The 18,977-nt window shown below is 43.4% G+C and overlaps 1 protein-coding gene and 1 non-coding gene across 2 annotated transcripts in view; one reads left to right on the top strand and one right to left on the bottom strand.

Moving 5' to 3' along the window:
- LOC121046567 (chitotriosidase-1-like) overlaps positions 1-5,324 on the bottom strand; it is a 47,101-nt gene extending 41,777 nt beyond the window's left edge. The window contains exons 1-2 of the mRNA XM_040500933.1: positions 5,292-5,324; positions 4,385-4,740 (exon numbers count right to left, since the gene is read on the bottom strand). Coding sequence (XP_040356867.1) covers positions 4,385-4,740; positions 5,292-5,324 — 389 coding nt within the window. The remainder of the gene's footprint in view (positions 1-4,384; positions 4,741-5,291) is intronic.
- A 2,827-nt stretch (positions 5,325-8,151) lies between these two features.
- Positions 8,152-8,224, top strand: Trnaf-gaa. Its single transcript has one exon. It is a non-coding gene; the product is annotated as a tRNA-Phe (tRNA).
- Positions 8,225-18,977: the final 10,753 nt, after the last annotated feature.

Raw genomic sequence — 18,977 nt, 5'->3', positions numbered from 1 at the left:
AAAGGTTTGTACGAGTTTGACTTGGTTTCCTTCTTCCGAGGTAAGAAATGAAAGTGCGCCAAAGGGAGGTTAGCGAGGATGGACGCTTGTGCATTTCAAATTTCCTTGAATTTCTTTTCTTTTAAGTTTATCTTGATGTGTCTAGCTAAGACCTTGTGCGAAAAGAAAATATTGATGATGCGGTACACGCGATATACCGTCGTGTGCTGGGAAACATGCGCAATTCTTTTTCATTAGGCCCGCGGATGGCGCCAGGATGGCGAAGGCGGGCTATCAAGATTTTATATAAAAAAACAATCTTTAAATATACATACAAGTACGGATAAAGTGGGAAGAGGCCTTATTCAGGCGCCTGTAGCATTGTTTTTAGTGAAAATAATTTAAGCAGAGGACACCACTGTTTTTTTGTGTTTTAATGTGACAGGCTTTCAGATAGCGATAATTGCTATAGCATTCTCAAGCTATGCCTAGGGTCGTTTTCTTGTCGTTTGAAATTTAAAAAAAAATAAAAAATTCACAAATTTGATTTTGACCAGGTGTGTTTTATCTTATAACACTCGTCAATGTAAATACCCTTCGGTCGCGAAAGAAAAAAAAAAAAAAGCCTGTAACACAGAAGTAAAATTTATTTGCCGCTAACTTCTAGTTATTCTGCATGGTTGTGTAAAAAGCAGGGAAATGCAAAAATGCTGTTCACTCGCTTTAGAAGAATCAGGGGCGACTCCTGGCTTCGTGATCAGACCTAAAGCAATTCTGAAAGGTTTGATTTGGCGTTTTTTTTTTTTTTTGTAATTATTTCTATTCATAAAAAATACAGCAAAAATCACGTTACGTAATCAGAAAATTAAGGCGAAATATGTCCAAGCCCTCTCCCTCTCACCACGAAAATTCCTAACAAAGTTGTCCTACAGCAAAAAAAAAAAAAAAGACTAAAAAAATTTGCATGCCAATTTTTAGGGAGTAGTTGTTTGAGATCAGGACGGGGTCGTTGCGAGCTAAGATATCAAGTGTTAACTACCACATCATCATCATCATTTAATAAGAATTGAGATCACTTACTGGCATTATACAAAGGCTTAGGGGGGCATTGAAACATTGCCGGATGAAGGCATATCAAAACTGAAATCAGCACTCAAACAAGCGTATAAATAATAAACTAAAAAAAACTATTAGCGCAGTTGCAGATGGTTACTTAGCTGCGATATGAATGTGGTATAATCTATTTGAGCAAGATACTTTGCGGCAGGTTATTAGAGTCAGTTTTTGTTTACGGCAAAGCAGAGTTAAGAAACAAGACAGATGACGAGAAAATCGGGCGTGCCTAGACGCCTTATCAATGCGAGGAAATATGAGATTAAGTGGAAATAGCAATGAAGTTCTAATGTCACTGTTATGATAGTAGATCTTGCGAAAAAGGGAGACACGTGATAATGTTCTCCCAAATGAAAGTAGATCGAGATTAGGGTTTACTTTTAGTGAAGTGATACTGGTGTCTTGTGAGTAGTCTCAAAATATCAATCTGATTGCGTAATTTTGAACTGCGTATGTTCGATATCAATGAATGTTGCCAAGGAGGCCAAATAGATGTCGCATATTCGAGTTGAGACATCATATGTGTAGTGTAAGCTAGATGTTTTACCTATGGTGGTGTCAGTTTTAGATTGTGTCGAAGATAGCTCGAAAAGTGGTGAGGGTTAGACAGGATAGGGGGGGTGTTAAATGAGTGTTCCATGCGAGATCACTGCTAGATAAGTGAACACCGAGATATTTGTGCAACAGACTCTTGGTAATGGGCTGGTTGCAGACTGTATAAGTAGAAGTGATAGAACTATAAGCACGTGTGAAGGAAACGAGATGCGTTTTAAAATAATTAATTGTCAGTTTCTGCGTTTTACACCAGTCGGCAATAATGTTAATGTCAGCTTGTAAAGATTTCTTTTGTCCATGTGAGAAACTGATCTGTAAATTACGCAGTCATCTGCGAAAAGTCAAACAGGATGTTATGTGATAAGGGGGGATATTTACAAATATTAGGAACCGTAGAAGACCAAAAACACTGCCCTGGAGGACTTCGAATGTTACAGGAAAAGATCTACACGAGGAATTGTTAGCTACAGTGTGCTGAGTACGACTGCTAGTCCGTGCCCGAATGTTTCTTGCTCGGCCGTGCGCGCGGCAGTATGAACAGTGAGTAGCTAAGGAAACCAGGCACAGCTTGATTTTCCGTTTCCAAATTCCAAGCCAGTCTGCTAGTAGAAAACACAACACTAAACGACATTTGGTGGATCAGAATGCTTTGCATATCGAGCTGAATTAAACCGAAGGGAAATAAAGACCTATTTTGTCGCGTCAATAATTGCCTACCCATCACCGAATTCTCAATCTACGTCGGATTGTAAACATAGCCACCGAGATACGATTTCATAACTGAGCCATTTTTTATTCACCACTTTCCGGACATTACTCATAAGTCACCTAACGCAGAGCTTTTAACTTGGCATCTAATCCGAATCGCGAATGCTACGTTCGGGTGTAGACTGAGCTAACTGTGCATTCGCCTATATGTAGTTTATTTTTGTTGCAGTGTCATAGCCGTGTAGTGCACCAAGCATGTCAATGGTGTCGTGTTGAACATCAAGGCACACATCGACACTACATGACAGTTTCCAAGCATCTGAACCCTTCTTTCGTTCAGCCTGACGAACGCCGAACTGATGAAGTTTTGTGCACAGTGCTGCCATAAAAACATCACGAGATAGGAGCGCGAGAAAGTAACCGGTGCACCACCTTGAAAGCGCTACGTCTCGGGTAAACCACGCCAGCGCCACACAGCGGCAGCCACTTCAAAGGCCTCTCGGAGACCACTCTGCAGCTGCGGCTATACCTCTTCAAGAACGCTGTAACCGTAGGTATACACCTTTCCAAAAAAGAAACGTTAATAAGCCGCCGTTAGGTTGCTGATGATGAAGTAGCTGGTGCGCCGCTAGAAAGTTTCTGCCACTATCTTAATCTGTGGAGTCCTGCTCAGCGCAATTCTCCACCTATGTTTTGCGGTTTGGCATTCCAAGTTTTCCGGCCCCTCTGAAATGTTTCCACTGGATGTTTCTGATGGATGTTGCGTAAGCTTTTTGTGATATATTCCACTTGACTGCCATTCAAGTGTTTCTGCTCTACATTTACGGAAAACAAAGGAGGGGAACGGCAAACGACCCTCGACGCGATTTTGCGAACTATGATAACTGTTCTCGCCCCTCCCAGAGATGAGCAGCGTCAAGTGCTTCTCGCTCATCGCCAAAAATAGTTGTTTGGTTCGGGTTGGTGGAGAGAACGGGACAGTCGCGCCCGTTTTTTTTTTTGCATTGGTGATGGTGTGAAAAAAGAAAAAGAAAGATATCTTCTTAAAACTTGCCCCAAAACGAGGTCCTTCTGCATTCTGTCCGTTCGTCGAGATGTGAGGGTCGTCGGCGTTGTATTGCCGTGTTATTTGAGATCTTTCTCAAAATATATTTTGGATGTCGCTACACCGTGTGGTACTACAGTATGTTGTTCTAATGTTAACACTTTTCACAAGGGCTCCGCCATCATGAATTGTTGTCACTTCCTGCATGAAGGAAAATATTGTTTTTCCGTCGCCGCGCCAATACAAGACACTGGGGATATAAGCGTAACCGTCACCCATTTTTATTTTGCCTTCCCTCCATGTTTTACTACTTACAGGTTGAAAAGTTTTATTAGTATTTCATGGCCCATACCAGATACGCCTTTCTAAGTGGCTGGGGACAACAGGAAATGAAAGAGGTCTATACCCTGCAGTGCGAGCGCCGCGATCAAGGCGGCGGCGATTGGATCGATGCGTTCAGTCGCTGGCAACATGGACTAAGCGGGATTCTAACACGTTGACAACACCAAGAGGCGAGGCTCATAACTACGCTACCCTTGGCCCTGCCAAAGCCAATGACGTCACGGGCGCCACGGATATCCTAAGGCACAAAGTGCTCTTCATTATTTTTTTTTGTTTTTCATTTTAAGGCGCTTGGTAAATTAAGTAATTTAGAAGAAGTAATATCGTCATCATTCAAAATACAAGCCTGCCGTTATTATTTCGTAGTATTATTGATCCTATTCAACTCATTCCTTAAGTTTTGATTTAGGATACCTTTAAGAGGAGGCCATAAAACAAACTTTTTGTTAAAGTCTCACAAACCCGTGATTTGTAAAAGCGGTAGATTGCGGCCACAGAACACACCACGATAAACACAAAGAGCAGACTTGTTTGCCTTTGTGTGAGTGCCTCCTCTGTTTCCCTGGTATTTTTAAAACTGTGGCTGTCTTGAATGAATCACAAACTCGCCGACGCCTTCATCTTAGGAAGGGCTTGTCAGACCTGTCCACGGCGAGCCTGGACCAGTTTCCATTGTCCGCCTCTTCGCCCCCGACGCTGAAGAGCAGCTTGGTGCCGTAGCCCCTTCTGTCGGCGACCTTGCGCAGCTCAGCGAGTCCGAACCTGAGGTCGAAGCCCGGGTTCCGGTACGCCAGGCGTCCTTGGTCGAGGGCGAAGGGTGCGTGGTACAGGACGTGAGTGCAGTAGCGGAGCGCCATCTGCCGAGGAAAGTAGGCGTACCGGGCGGGCATCCGGTGGGCCAGGCGGTCGTAGAAGCAGAGCACCGAGCGGGTGCCGTTGCGCACCAGGCGAGGGGCCAAGAACTCCCGATCACTGTCGTTCCACGATCGCTCCTGCTCCTAAGGAAAAAAATTCCATAGTCACTCCTTGGATGAAAACGACAGGGCGGAGATTCAGATGTTCCAACTCCTGAGCCCGCTCGCTACTTTTATTGACACTTTGTCGTCTCGTAAGCCACACTTTTTTGTTAAGGTCTCCCCAACACAATGCGTGAACTTGCAGTCGCAGCACTGCATGAGACAACGGTCATTTGGTGGAGGCTGGGCATTAAAAATCAACGACCTGCCCTTCTCACCTTCTCAGTGACTATAGTTCCTCGTGTCTTCCTGAAAATGAACGGTGGTGACATCCAAGACAGGCAGTGCGCACTGCTGCACACAGTTACACCGCCGTGCCTATATAGCCGATTAATGTCCAAGTTGGGCGGACGGTGTTTGTGTGAAAAAGTGACATTGCGTTTCACAGTGACATCACGTGAAACTGTGACGTCACGTGGCACCATAATGTCGCTTTAACGAAGTTTCTGCTTAAATTAGAGCATCCAAAATCGTCGGTTCAACGCTGTAGGCGTTTAACCGAGGGTGTCGGGTTTCCGCGTCCCGTCCCCCACCAGAGACGCTGTTGAAGCAAGTGTAGAAGCCATGGCTGTGTTCGTGCTCTTCAAACCGGTAAACTAAAAGCTGTGATTGGAGCTCAGAAGTTCGTTTCTGATTCGTCAGATTCTCTCCAGAATGCTGCTACTTGTTGCATATAGAGGTGAACTGTCGGGGAAAATGGCACGGAATCTTGAGAGCAATCCTAGACGCTGGTTCCCTGTCCTGCAGTCGTGAAGACGACGGGGCGTTGAAACCTGCCGTTGGAACGTCCTTGTTTCCTCTCAAGTTATGTTCGTTTCTGCGTAGTACCGCGTTGCGCCAGTGTTGCGGTGTAAGTGAGTGAGGAATTGCGCCAGAGAAAATCATCCGATGGTCCGGACCAAGATCATGGACGAGGCTTCCACCCATTGGATTAGCGACTAGGGAAAATACTGTAAAAGCCTTAATGTTCGCAGTTCTTAAGTTTCGCGAATTTCGCTAGTTGAAATATTTACGAAATTTTTTTGGCACGCGAACATTTTGGTTTTTAAGAGTTTCAAAACAGGCGGCTGGAATTCACGAAATTAAATGGCCTCGATTATGCTCTCCATGACGGACTCGCTAAAAATATGAGTCGCGAAAATAAAAGGTTTTACGGTAAGACCTTTATTCGCATTTGTATATTGTTGCGCCCGTGCGCTTTGAATCTGCGTCTATGTATTGAACTACTCTTTAGTTTTCTTTTTCCCTGTTCGCAAGCGCGCGTCACCTAGAGTTCTTTCTCTTTTTTCGAGAGTTAACTTTTTGTCATTTTTCGAAAGTAATAAATATCCGTTGATTGTTATCTCGTAACCTGTAATCACCTTTCGTCGTCATTTTTACACGGACGTGGCCCTTTCGTCTGTTAACCGTTCAAATCTTCTTTTAATTTTGGTCGTGGATGAGCTCTGTCCTTTTCTTTACGTTTTCACACTAATTGACACACTTAACCACGTACTTTGTCAAAAAATATTGAGACAGAAAAAGTTATCACGGACACAATAACTCCGCTCTAGGACACTATGCAAACTCCGGGGCACAAACGGCCGAGAGAGACGATCCACAACCGCTCCCAACATGAATCCGACTTAATACGCACTAGATGCGTATAGCTCACAGAAAGGCAGAAAGGCTGCAAAAAAAAAGAAACTTGCAACTGTGATACCCCAGGGTTCACTACGGTTCATCAAACGCCATTTCATCAAAACAAGAATTTTTTTTTTTTTTTTAAACGGGCACGTTTGATTCAGGCTAGGTTTAGAGAAAGCGGAGCCTCAGTTTAGAGAAAAGCCAATAATTTATAAGAGAACGCTGCCAACAACATAAAAAATGCTTCGTTAGTTCGCGCATGTACCACTGTTAATCCACCCGGCCTCATCGCTCACGCAGCTTCGCGCCGACAACCTCAGGCGGCTACTTACAAAAATACGAAACCACTCGGCCCACCCATAAATTCGCTAAAAGGAAGATCATCGCTATTTCCTTTAAACTAGGTTTCTGTATAAAGTTAATTCTATAAACGGGGGTCTCTACACCGGCGTTTTCTAAATTGAGCTTCTGTAAAATGGAGGCCTCAGGATACCCCAACTACCACCCTTTACCCAAAGGCCTGGCGTAGGAGAGTCCAGGTTTTTATTCATAAAGCCCGCACCGGAGCAGCACTCACGAAGACATTCTTCAAAAGTGGAGAGCGTAGGTTCCCGAGGAAGGGGGAACCTCAGTTGCAAGAGCCACAACCAGGTGGTGCCGCTATTCCATTTCGTCACAAAAAAAAAAAAAACACGTTTGTAGCCATTACACTTTTTGTCACATAAAATACACTCGAAAACTTTAGTTCAACGTACAGCGCACTCAAGTCGAAATGAAGGCCTCGACTTTTACGAGATGCTTGATGAAGGTGCGATATAAGATATTAAGCTGCTGTAGTACGTATCAAAGACTACAGGAGAAGTACTGAACTTATGGAGTAAGCCAAGAAAACCCTGATTACTTTTCTTTTATTTCGCAGTCAGTCACACTTACACTAGCTATTCTCTTTGATTGTACAACTCGGCTATGAAGCCGCTCGTGAATGTTGGTAACGTAGGTTCAACGTCAGTATGCTGTACTTCCAACTGAAGTTATGAGGTGAATTAAATGTGACAAGGGGATGTAAGAATACACCTTTTTGGTTTGTGGATGATCCCGAATACGACTTGTCAAACGTGTCAACTGGCTCTTGACCCAATGTACAACTCCTAATTTGGATATGCCCGAGACTTCAGTAGAACAGAGAGAAACACAAAGGAACGCTATCCTCACTGTACGAGCGGATTCACCCACCGGTGGCGGAAGCGAATATCTTCACGTCCCTTTGGAACTTCGCTCAGGCACTCGGAATACACGTAGATTTTTAAGAACTGCTAAACCCTTTAAGCCCTAAAAAACTCTTTACCAAACTAGCCACGACTCTCTACGTTTCGACAGTAAAATGTATTCATTCGTTCAATCTCATGATTACAACATTTTGTACTAAACAGCAGTACATATTCATCCAACTTACCTTTTTCTTATTGATCTAGTTTAAATATGTGTATCTAAATGCTTATGTATGCTTATACATGTTGTATTTCTTCATGAATATTGAATTCTTTACTCTACGGCCCTTCAAAGTGCAACAGGTCCCAAATCCGGCCCTTTAACTTTTTTGTTCACGCTTCTGGAAGTTAGATTTGAGGTGCCATAACAGCACCCGCTGTCTATATGAACCTGTAAACTTTGCACTTATGCTCCGGCGTCTGTGGCTTCCTTCAAGTGTGAAATAGGATAGGTGGTAGAAATCACAAGGTTTAGTTTAATTTTTACGTAAAGCAAGCGGCCGAAATAGTTCAGTTGGGAGAGCGTTAGACTGAAGATCTAAAGGTCCCTGATTTGATCCCGGGTTTCGGCAAATTTTTTTTAGACTTTTTACTGCTTAAGTCAGGAGTCTCCAGATATTTAGGTAAAGGGGCCCTACGCTGATTGGCTGGTTTAGGCATTGCATAACATGCAAATCTACGCTTCTTCGACGCTGATTCGGTGGTGATTGCGATGTCGTCGGAAAAACATCTGCGGCTATGGAGAGCTCTGGAAAGGCGCCAGGGCCGACTTGCTGATCTCGCGGCAGCGTGGTGTATGGGGTAAACACGCGGACTTTTATGTCTGCGTGCCTCGGATTCGCAACGTGTCTCGGATTTTTATGTCTGCGTTTATGTCACGTCACCAACTTTATTCGGACAAGGAAGGACTGTATCTAGCGCCACTGCCTAAGGGCAGAGAAGTCCGTGTCACTTCGTGCACAAAAGCTCAATTTCTCTCGCAGAAACTGACCGCAGAGGCTTTCAACTCGAGTCCAGTTAACCGCCCACTTATACTTTAGGAGCGGCGGGAAACGATAGGGCCAGGGAAGGTGACTATGAGCCAAAAGAGAAATCAGGCAAGGTAAAAGCGGTGGCCGTATATTTATATACCGGCGGCGCAACTTGCGCCATCGGCTGTAGTCGAGAGGTGACACTGCCGGGACAGGTCGCGGCGTAAAAGTTCCGGGTTTTATCCCCGTCACAATACTTTTTTTTTTTTTTATAAATTCAAATTCTGCACGTGCGTCTGACTTCTGTTTTTGGGATCCTTTTCATGAATCATACAGATCATCGACTTGCACGACTGCGCCGTACAAGGTTATTATTTTTGTGCCACCCTTTGTATTGACACAAAGGAAGAAAAAGCGAAGAGCCAGCTCAGTTAATGCGCAAATAGAGGTTTGATAATATTCATGAAAAGGGAGCCATAAATGGAGCCTCGGTATGACTTGTCTACGAATAGGGCCGAACAAGATTCTTTTCCCCAGCAACTTTAATTTTGTGTTTTAAATATACAACGTTCTTTCTACAACTGTTTTCAATGAGAGGCGGTACCTATTTAGTACTAATACGCACTGCAATTCATCATCATTTATTTTCCTTGAGGGCCCGTGGGGCGTTATACAAGGGGGTGGCAATAGAACAAAAAAAAAAGTGATGGAACAGTTAACACAATTATAACACTGTAGGCTAGTTTGGTAGGGTAAAGAGAGGGTAATGGCTTGAACAAATTTAGTAGTATCATTAATAGAAACGATGTCTATTAAAAGATTAAAAGCTTAAAGTAAAAACAACAGCCCCGGATGCATTGATTTAGCGAACTCCCACGGGCCAGTCACCAAGTGTAACGTCTGCTAAAAACGTAAAACTGAAATAAAGTTATTTCAGTGCGTGGAATAGGATAAAATTTGCATATTTACTAGCAGGAAAGGAGAATGGGCATATCCCCCTCTCCGTACTTTTCCCTCCTCCTCCCCAAGAGCTGCGCTCTAACTCGGTGTTACAGGGAGTTGTAAACTGCTTTCACTTTTTCTACTATCGATAGTCAGATTTCTGGTGACTGTCGATCCTATCGATAGTACTATCGATATTTTGCACCACTCGAGCGAACAAAGTTGCCGCACCGCTGCTCGAGTCCCTTCTTCCAGTCTTCGCCCAAACAGCCGTCTTCGTCATCACTGAAAGTTCGACCAAAGCTGGGATGGTAAGTGATGGCTAGTAGGTGTCCTATTTGAAAAAAATAAAGCGAGAAAAAGAAAAGATGGAGCGACGGAAACCACTAGTGTCGCGAAATTATCAATTGTAAACCGTCAACCATATTATCGTTAGGTTTACGACAGTCGGCTATGGATAGTTTTCCAATAGTCGATTAACGATAAATTTCCCATTGTCGACCATCGATAGTAAAATCCATAACTTTTGGATAGTCGACTATTAATAGTACTATTGATAGTTTTCGATAGTCGACTATCAATAGTACTATTGATAGTTTTTCGATAGTTTTTGGAAAATCGACTATTGATATATACTATCAATAGTTTTTTGATAGTCGACTATCGACAGTACTATTGATAGTTATTCGATAGTCGACTTTCGACTGTACTATCGATAGTTTTTTGATAGTCGACTATCGATCGATAGTCAGATTTTTGCCGACTATCGATATTGTTGTTTGTACTATCAATAGCTTTGCACCACTAGTGCACGGTCACTGCAGGAGGCAAAAGTTTTTAGAGAGAGCCAGGGACATCTTTGCTCTTTTTTAATATTTTTTTATCACTGCGAAGTCGATGTAGCAAAGCTGTTGAATTTAAATTAAAGTTGTGGAACGCTTGGAAAAGAACGTTTTGCGGTCTTATGGTGTGTGAGTGTAGATACATTGTGCGAAGGCTGGAAGGACAGGCGATACACTCGTGAGTTATTTGAACCAAAAATATCTAGTTCTTACTCACACATCTTGTTAAAAAGAAAGAACAATTACCCACAGCCGCACATCGTAGAGTGAGTATCTGAGTATAGTTATTGTAAGTTCTTTAAACTTTTCACACTGACCCGATGTACTCGAAGTGACGGTAGACTGATGGTACTAATTAGGTAAAGATGTTTCTCAAATGACACTGGCTTCACTCTAAACAGGATGAACAGGATTGCAAACACGATATGTCGATAATACTTTTTACCTATACTGCATAAAAATACTGCTGTAACCTAGTTTCGGTTTTTATATATTAATCTGAGTGGACCCCATGCTGGACTACCGGGTGGGACTGTCTGTATACAGCTTTGTCACACGCATCGCGTGACGCGCATACTTGGGTTCTGGAACATATTGATCGCTCCGATGTCTCTTCGAGTACCCGGCCTTCGATTTATTTAGACGATACAACATTTGCCGACGAGAAGATGGGATCATAGGAACGTCGACAATGATGTCGACTGCTTCAACTACTGTGGGGACAAATCCGGAGTCCTGCCCAGACTCAGGTGACATCGATTTGGAACAGATAATGTCACTGATTAAGTGGTTCAAGCTATATGCAGTGGCGAACAGTGTTGCCAAAGGCAAGAAGATGCTGTTCTTTTTACCACGTTAGGCGAGAAAGCTTACAGGGTGATGCGCAGCTTACTTCTACCTAAAACGCCGACGGAAGCCGGATATGACGAGGTGGTTGCGGGGCTGCAAAAGCACTACGCTTCAAAACGATCGGTCGTCACAGAACGTTACCAATTTCATTGGCGTGACCAAGATCCCGAAGAAAGCATCTCGGACTTCGTCGTCGCACTGAAGACATTAGCAGAACCTGAAAGATGAGGAAAGCCGGAGACAGACCTGTAATCTGTCATTGCCCTCAGCCGAGTAACAAACAGTCCCGCGCTTGTTTTAAATGTAAACATGGATGGTAAAGAGGCTTAGTTGAACTGGACACGGGCTTGGCCGTATCGCTAATGGCAGAAAGGGAGTTCATCAAGCACTTTGGCAGCGGCAGCGGCGATGGTAGCACGCTGACGGCTAACTCTTGCCTGTGCTACTTTCAGTTTCTACGATCACCGAGTGCTGGGACTACTATCGGAAAGCTGAAAGCCCTCGATTTCGGACCTGCTCGGATAACTCAGCGTGGCAAGTCATCGCACGGTACAGATAATTCAACGTCATTGCCACGTGCCACCGTCGAACATCTTTGAAGGCTGCGGCGGCGCCGCCCCAAGTCTGCTGTAAAAGAGCTGCTCGAAGACGCCAGGAGCCACTTTGGCAGCGGCAGCGGCGATGGTAGCACGCTGACGGCTAACTCTTGCCTGTGCTACTTTCAGGTTAGTTTTGTATTTTTTAGTTTCTGTAGGTGATTGCCGCCACTGCTGCTGCTGCTGCCAAATACCAGCTTGTCTTGAATTGTTGCCTGCGACTAATATGTCGGACGACGAAGCTGATGGTTGTTGCGGTTGTGGTAGAGCCTTCCGCGATAATGGAAACGTTCTATCTTGCTCGGAATGTGGCAATTCTTTTCACTTGGGCGACTGTTCTGGTGTAGCTGAGACGACTTTTAAGTCAAAAGGCGAGAGTTACAAGAAGGCCTGGCGGTGCCCTGCTTGCAAACCGGGGAGGACAAAGGGGAGTCAGCCAGTCAAGCTTGATGTAGCAAGCTTGCTTGCGGATATCAACCGCAAGCTAGACAGCCTAATACCCCTAAAAGCGACCGTAGACAGCATTGAAAGAAAAATTCAAGAAGTCTCTGACAAGTACGATGAGGTCCTAAAAAGCCAAGCTCAGCATGATAAAGAAATCAAAGAATTGAATAAGCGCATGGAAGCTGTGGAAAAAGTGACTGAGGCTAACGAAATCGACCGACTGAGGCAAGGAGTGAATAATCTTGAGTGGCAAAGCAGGAAGTTAAACCTGGAGGTTCACGGCATCACTCGAACGGAGAACGAGAGCTTGCTTGACAAGATAAATCAGGTAGCGTCCAGACTGCAACTTCCACCGCTATCGGAGAGTGATATCGTTGCCCTTCACAGACTACCCGCAAAGCCCGACAATGCGCCTGGTGTAATTGTCCGGTTCACCAGGCAAGCCACGAGGGAGCAGTGGTTGAATAACAGAAAAAAATTGTTGGGGACAGAGCCTAAAGTTTTTATCGTGGAAAACATGACAAAGCAAAACAGAGCGCTCTTTCTGGCGGCAAAAGAGTGGGCAAAAAGGACTGGTTTTCGGTATGTCTGGCATCGAAACGGAAGCGTTCTGGTACGAAAACAAGATCGCGAACGTGCTATCGTCGTAAGAAGTGAAGACGATCTGCTGAGGCTAGAATAAGTAGTGCTGTCTTTCTTTTCGAATTGTTTTAACTTGTTTCTATTTTTTTTATGGAAACTGCAACTCCATTACTTCCGAATGAACTAAAACGCAAACTTGATCTAAAATGCAATTCTCATTTAAAGTGCTTCTGCTTGAATACGCAGTCAGCAGTGTATAAAACGACTGACCTTGAATTACTCTTCGATCAGTTCGGTGCTCTCTTTGATATAGTCATGTTTACTGAGACCTGGTATACTGATAATTCCGATGTTTGCCGCTTACCGTCATATGATACGTATGTTTTAAATCGCACTTCGAAACGCGGGGGAGGATTGGCTGTTCTGGTTAAAGACTGTATCGATTGTAATCTTTTGAGTGACTATTCATTTATCACGAAAGATGTCGAGGTATTATGTCTACGAAACAATCGGAATATTTTTGCAGTTTTCTACCGCCCACCAGATGGTAATGTTTCTGCTTTTTTTGAATTTTTTGAAATATTTTTGGAGTATGTAAATGAAAATCAATATAACGTTATTTGTGGCGGTGATTTTAATATAGACATGTTTTCGGATAGTGTCTCGCAGAGAGAAATGAAGAGTCTTATTAGTATGCATGGGTGTGTAAATACAATTACAGACCCCACAAGAGTCACTTTACACTCCACAACTGTTTTAGACTTATTTATTACGAACTTTCATATAGATCAAATTAAGAGCGGAGTACTTAGTTGTAACCTGAGTGACCATCTTCCAGTATTTTTATGCGTTAAAGTTCATGTGTCTCGAAAGACGGTAGAGAATCAACCAATAGTTTTCCAAAATATAGATATAAACAGCCTCGAGGCCTTTAGACGGGACGTCGCATCTACCATTTGGAATACAATTCTTTTCGAAAATACTGCCGATTGTGCTTATGAAATATTTCTTGAGAAAATCCTTAAGCTATATAAGCATCACTTCCCATATAAAATTAAGAATATATCAAAAAAGATCCGTAAACCATGGGTAACCTTCGATTTAGTTCGTAAAATTCGTAAGAAAGACATACTTTACAAACGCTTTCTTAAAACGCGTGACCCTGATGCACTTAAAACTTTCAAAACCTATCGTAACTGCTTAACTAAAGAGCTAAGAAATGCAAAAAAAAGTTATTACTCCTCTCTTTTTTCTTCCGCGAATGGACGCACTGACGTAATGTGGAAACACATAGGTTCTTTGGTAAAAGGTGCTCCTTCGTCAACTGCCATTGAAACGTTAGTGCATAACGGAGTTACATTAACCGGTGAACAGCTTTCCAATCTGTTTAACGAGCACTTTGTAAATATAGCCGTCCATACCGATGGTGCTGATGCTTGCAGATACATGTGCCATAGAAACTGTAGCTCAATTTTTTTAGAACCAACTACTGCCTCAGAAATAATTAACGTGATTATGCACTTAAAAAATAGTAGTAGCTGTGACGCTGATGGTATGCAGATACGTCCAATTAAATATGTTGTCGATATAATTGCCCCCGTTTTAAATCATATTTTAATCTCTCCTTAGCGTGTGGTGTATTTCCAAGAAAGATGCAAGTAGCGAAAGTAACCGTACTGTACAAAAAAGGTGATAAGAATGAGTTGGGGAATTACAGGCCCATTTCTATACTGCCCGTTTTTTTCTAAAGCGCTAGAAAAAATAATTCATCGCCGTTTGGTAGACTTTTCAAAAAAACATAACCTTGTTACTTCCTCGCAGTTTGGTTTTAGAAATAATTGCTCAACTGAAACAGCCTTGCTTAGTCAAAAAGAATTTATATTAAAAAACTTTGAAAAGAAAAACTTGGTTCTCGGGGTGTTTTTAGACTTTACCAAGGCATTCGATTGTATTAGTCATAAGGTCCTATTTCAAAAACTTGAAGTTTACGGTATCCGTGGGCAGGCGCTATTACTTCTGCAATCTTATCTAGGGCATCGACAGCAATATGTGTCCATCAATGGTAATTCCTCCACTATTAAGCCTATTACGTCAGGCGTTCCACAGGGTAGTGTATTAGGGCCATTCCTTTTTAATTTGTACATAAATGATATAATTAACGTCAATAAGGAGGCAAAATTTGTAATGTATGCTGATGATGCAAGCATATTCTTTTCCTCCGAAAACGCTGATGACCTAATCGATATGGCTAACTTAACTCTGTCTAGAATTAAATCTTGGGGTGATAGTAACTCGTTGATAGTAAATAGTAGCAAAACAAAAGCTGTTATTTTTCGTCCAAAAAATAAACATGTGGTGGTGTCTAAGCATCTCCGTTTTAATTCGTCTCTAATTGAAATAGTCAATTGTTTTAAAACTCTCGGAGTATTTTTTAGTGAAAATATGTCCTGGGATAGCCATATAAATTATATTATTCCAAAACTAGCTCGCGTGGTAGGGATTGTAAATCGCTACCGTTACATATTGCCAACAAATGTGAAACTCTTGATCTATAATTCCTTGTTTTACTCCCACTTAGCCTACTGCTACCTCGTTTGGGGTACATCAACATTAACTAATATTGAAAAACTGTTCATACTACAAAAGAAAATACTCAGAGGTATAGGTAATGTGCCTTTTGATTTTCACACTGCCGAATTATTTAGAACCTACAGGATAATTTATGTTCATAAATTGTACTCATATCGACTTTGTACCAGTTTTAAGAGTGAAAGATTAAAGGGCACATGTTTCCTAGAAAATCTTGCATTGTTAGAGGAAAATTCACCAGTGTATTCTACTCGTCATGCGGAGAAGTGGAAGATGGTCACCCAGCGAACGAACTATGGCTCTCAGATGCTCCAATTTACTCTTCCAAATTTGTTAAATACTTTTTGCAGTAGTAATGTTTCTCTTGAAAACTTGATTTTCAAAGACTTGCGTGAATATTTTTGTACATAATGCATTCCTTTCATAAAGCGTTATATGTTTTGTTTTTCTGTTAACAATACCTGCAGCTGCTAGTTGACGTGATTTTCATCTTTGTTTCCTGATGCTTGCCGCTGACCACTGTAAGGGGACCGAGGACCAGTCAAGCTGCATATCGCAGCTTTTTTCTTCGGGCTCCCCCATCAAAATTGATGGAAATAAAGATATTATTATTATTATTATTATTATTACTTCCTGGCTGTAGAGGGCTCCGATGTGAAGTGCGACTTATTACGTACAACGGAACGCCAGTCCCCGTGAAAGATAGCGTAAATATCAGAGTAGAGTACAACGGTCAGACGTACCACTTGCCGCTAGTGATAGCTAAAAACCAGTATGAGGGACGCATGCCGACTCTTCTTGACCGCAATTGGCTGCCAAAATCAGACTAAACTAGCCCGAGCTCGTGCAGGTGGATTCCCAGGGGTAGCCAGGCTGACCCGGTCTAAGAGCCGCAAGCAAAACCACGAAACTTCTAAGAGCCGCGGGGGGAGGGGGGGAGGGTGGGGGGGCAAACTTTTGTTTAGAGCACTACACAAAACTCGACCTACTTTCAATCTATCGGAATCAAAAGCAGTCCAACTGTACGTATACGTAGAGTTGGACTACTTTGGTAGTCTTGTGCAACTGTTACGTTATAACGTAGCAGTTGCACAAGACCACCAAACCGCAACCCGTCATTCGATTTAAAACGCGGTCCATTCTTCCTTTTTTGCGGGGAATCATTCGTATGACTAGAATGGAGGCGGGGATGTGTGCGTGTGTGTGTGTGGGGGAGGGGGGGGTGTAGGCGACAGGGGAGGGAGCCGCGAGCCGCACTTTAACACGCGAAGAGCCGCAGCTTGGCCATCCCTGCACTAGACGATGAAAAGTCTCTCAACAAAGAACAGTCCTTGAAAGAAAAGTTTCCTAGTGTGTTTAAACCAGGGTATGGCGCAGCTAAGGGTTTTCAGGGTAGCATTTCGCGCGCGAGTATGCTAATCCCGTGTTCAGTAAGACAGTGCCAGTCCTATATGCTCTGTCGGAAGTAGTTCAAAAAGAGATAAAAAAAAACTTTAAAAAGCTGGTGTAACCTTCCGAGTTAGACACAGTGGCTGGGCTACGCCCTTGGTCAGAGTGCCATAGAAAAACAGCACTGCTGTTCGACTTTTTGGAGACTATCGGGTGACCGTAAACCCCAACATAAAAGTAGACCACTACCCTTTGCTAGTTCCTGAGGATATTTTTGCCTCTTTAGTTGGTGGCACTGTTTTCACAGTCCTGGACCTTCCAAAGCATACTTGCAACTCGAACACGACAAGAAAGCACAACAGCTACTAACTGTGAACACTCACATGGGCCTCTGCAGGTTCCGGAGATTGCCGTATGGGCTAGCAAGTGCACCCGCCATGTTTCTATTTATTATTGTATTTATTTTTTATTTAGAGGATGCGTTCACACATACAACAACAAACAATTAACACGACATTAAAAGCTTTACAACTACCAATTAGCAAATATACAGGATATATGTATATTTAAAGGCGGCGGGGGCGGGGAACTTCAACCATTAAGCAGCGTGTAGTTCACTCATGCACTGATACAAAATGACCTATCCAGATGTAGTACGAAGGCTTATACAATTTTACTGCCCATGCGAAAAGGATGAAGGTGCAGCAATGTAAAAAGCAAAGATGCTAGTTATCAAGACATTCGAGACCTTGAACAAATTTGGCGTAGATATATAGTTCGAGAGGTAAGCCGTTCCTGTCGCTAATAGTGCGCTAATAGTGCGAGGGAAAAAGCTAAACTTAAACATGGTAATACGCGCAAAATTGGGTGTTAGTGAAAACTGATGTCTCTGCTCCGTATTTCTTGACGCTAAAGGGGAAATGTATTGCAATGGGTTTATACGAGTCTCTCCTTGTTGAAGATGAAACAAAAACTTCAGCCGCGAAATTTTCCTTCTGGCCTGAAGGGTGTGTATTCCGTTAGCCTGTGTAGGCTGACACGGTGAATCCAGCCTTGTCTACCCTACTGAAAAAACCTGTACAAATGTATACCGGCCTATACCGGTTCACACCGGAGTCCTGTATTCTCATATCGGTAACCGGTAGCTCTGTACCGGCGACCTGTAACCACGTACTGGCGAAGCCGATACGCCGTACCGGCTGCCCATACCATGTACAGGCGGCCGGTAAACACGTACGGGAACAGCCGGTAGGCCACATCGGTAACCGGTAACCACGTACCGGCGAAGCCGATACGCCGTACCGGTTGCCCATATCATGTACAGGCGGCGAGTGAACACGTACAGGCGAAGCCGGTACGCCACACTGGTGGGCCGTAATAACGTACCGGTGGCCAGTAATCGATGCGCGGCTAACAGCAACCACGTATCGGAGCGACCGGTAACGCCTTACCGTCGCCGGCAATTAAACCGGCGATCGGTAACCTTGTACAGGCTCTACCGGTATACACAATAAACCGATCTCACTAAGCGTTGGGCGCATGCGTAAAGCCGCCATAACTTTAGTTCACAGGAGGCAGACGGCCGTGCACGCGAGGGCTCGTGCCTTCTCGTGCTCTACACGCAAAGAGCTCCAGCGAGGTTGTCGCACGTGCCCAAAGACTAAAGTTCCCTCGCTGCATTGCGGCAGCGGTGGCGTAGTCAAACTGGCCGGTGAGATCGGTCTATTTAACGCGACCAGAAATTATCAGACCTTGACGGGAACGCGCTCACCGCGGAACTAAACTGTGATATTTTTTTCAATAAATAATTTTAATCAGAAAATCACATATTAGGTCACTTCAGTTTAACAGTTTCAGCTATCAAACTCAACCATTTTATGACATGCATATTTAAAGTCATAAAATGAGAAAACCAAATCCATGGGAAGCGAGGCCGAGATAAACGAGAGTTTGCTTCATAGCTTTGAGCCCTGTACCGTGGTAGTTTCGGTTTCGGTTTATTGACGTCGGATTGGATTGGATTTCGCAGCTGCAAGCCAGAGTGCAGAAAAAAAACCAACGACGGACAAACAATGTTTTTCTTAACAATAAATAAACTTAACATGGTAAGTTTTTATGATT

The sequence above is a fragment of the Ixodes scapularis genome, unplaced genomic scaffold, assembly GCF_016920785.2.
Source record: "Ixodes scapularis isolate PalLabHiFi unplaced genomic scaffold, ASM1692078v2 PGA_scaffold6__148_contigs__length_123643588, whole genome shotgun sequence".
In the NCBI taxonomy this organism is placed as follows: domain Eukaryota; kingdom Metazoa; phylum Arthropoda; class Arachnida; order Ixodida; family Ixodidae; genus Ixodes; species Ixodes scapularis.
The sequence above is the reverse complement of the archived record's forward strand: the minus strand, read 5'-3'. Positions and strand labels throughout refer to the sequence as shown.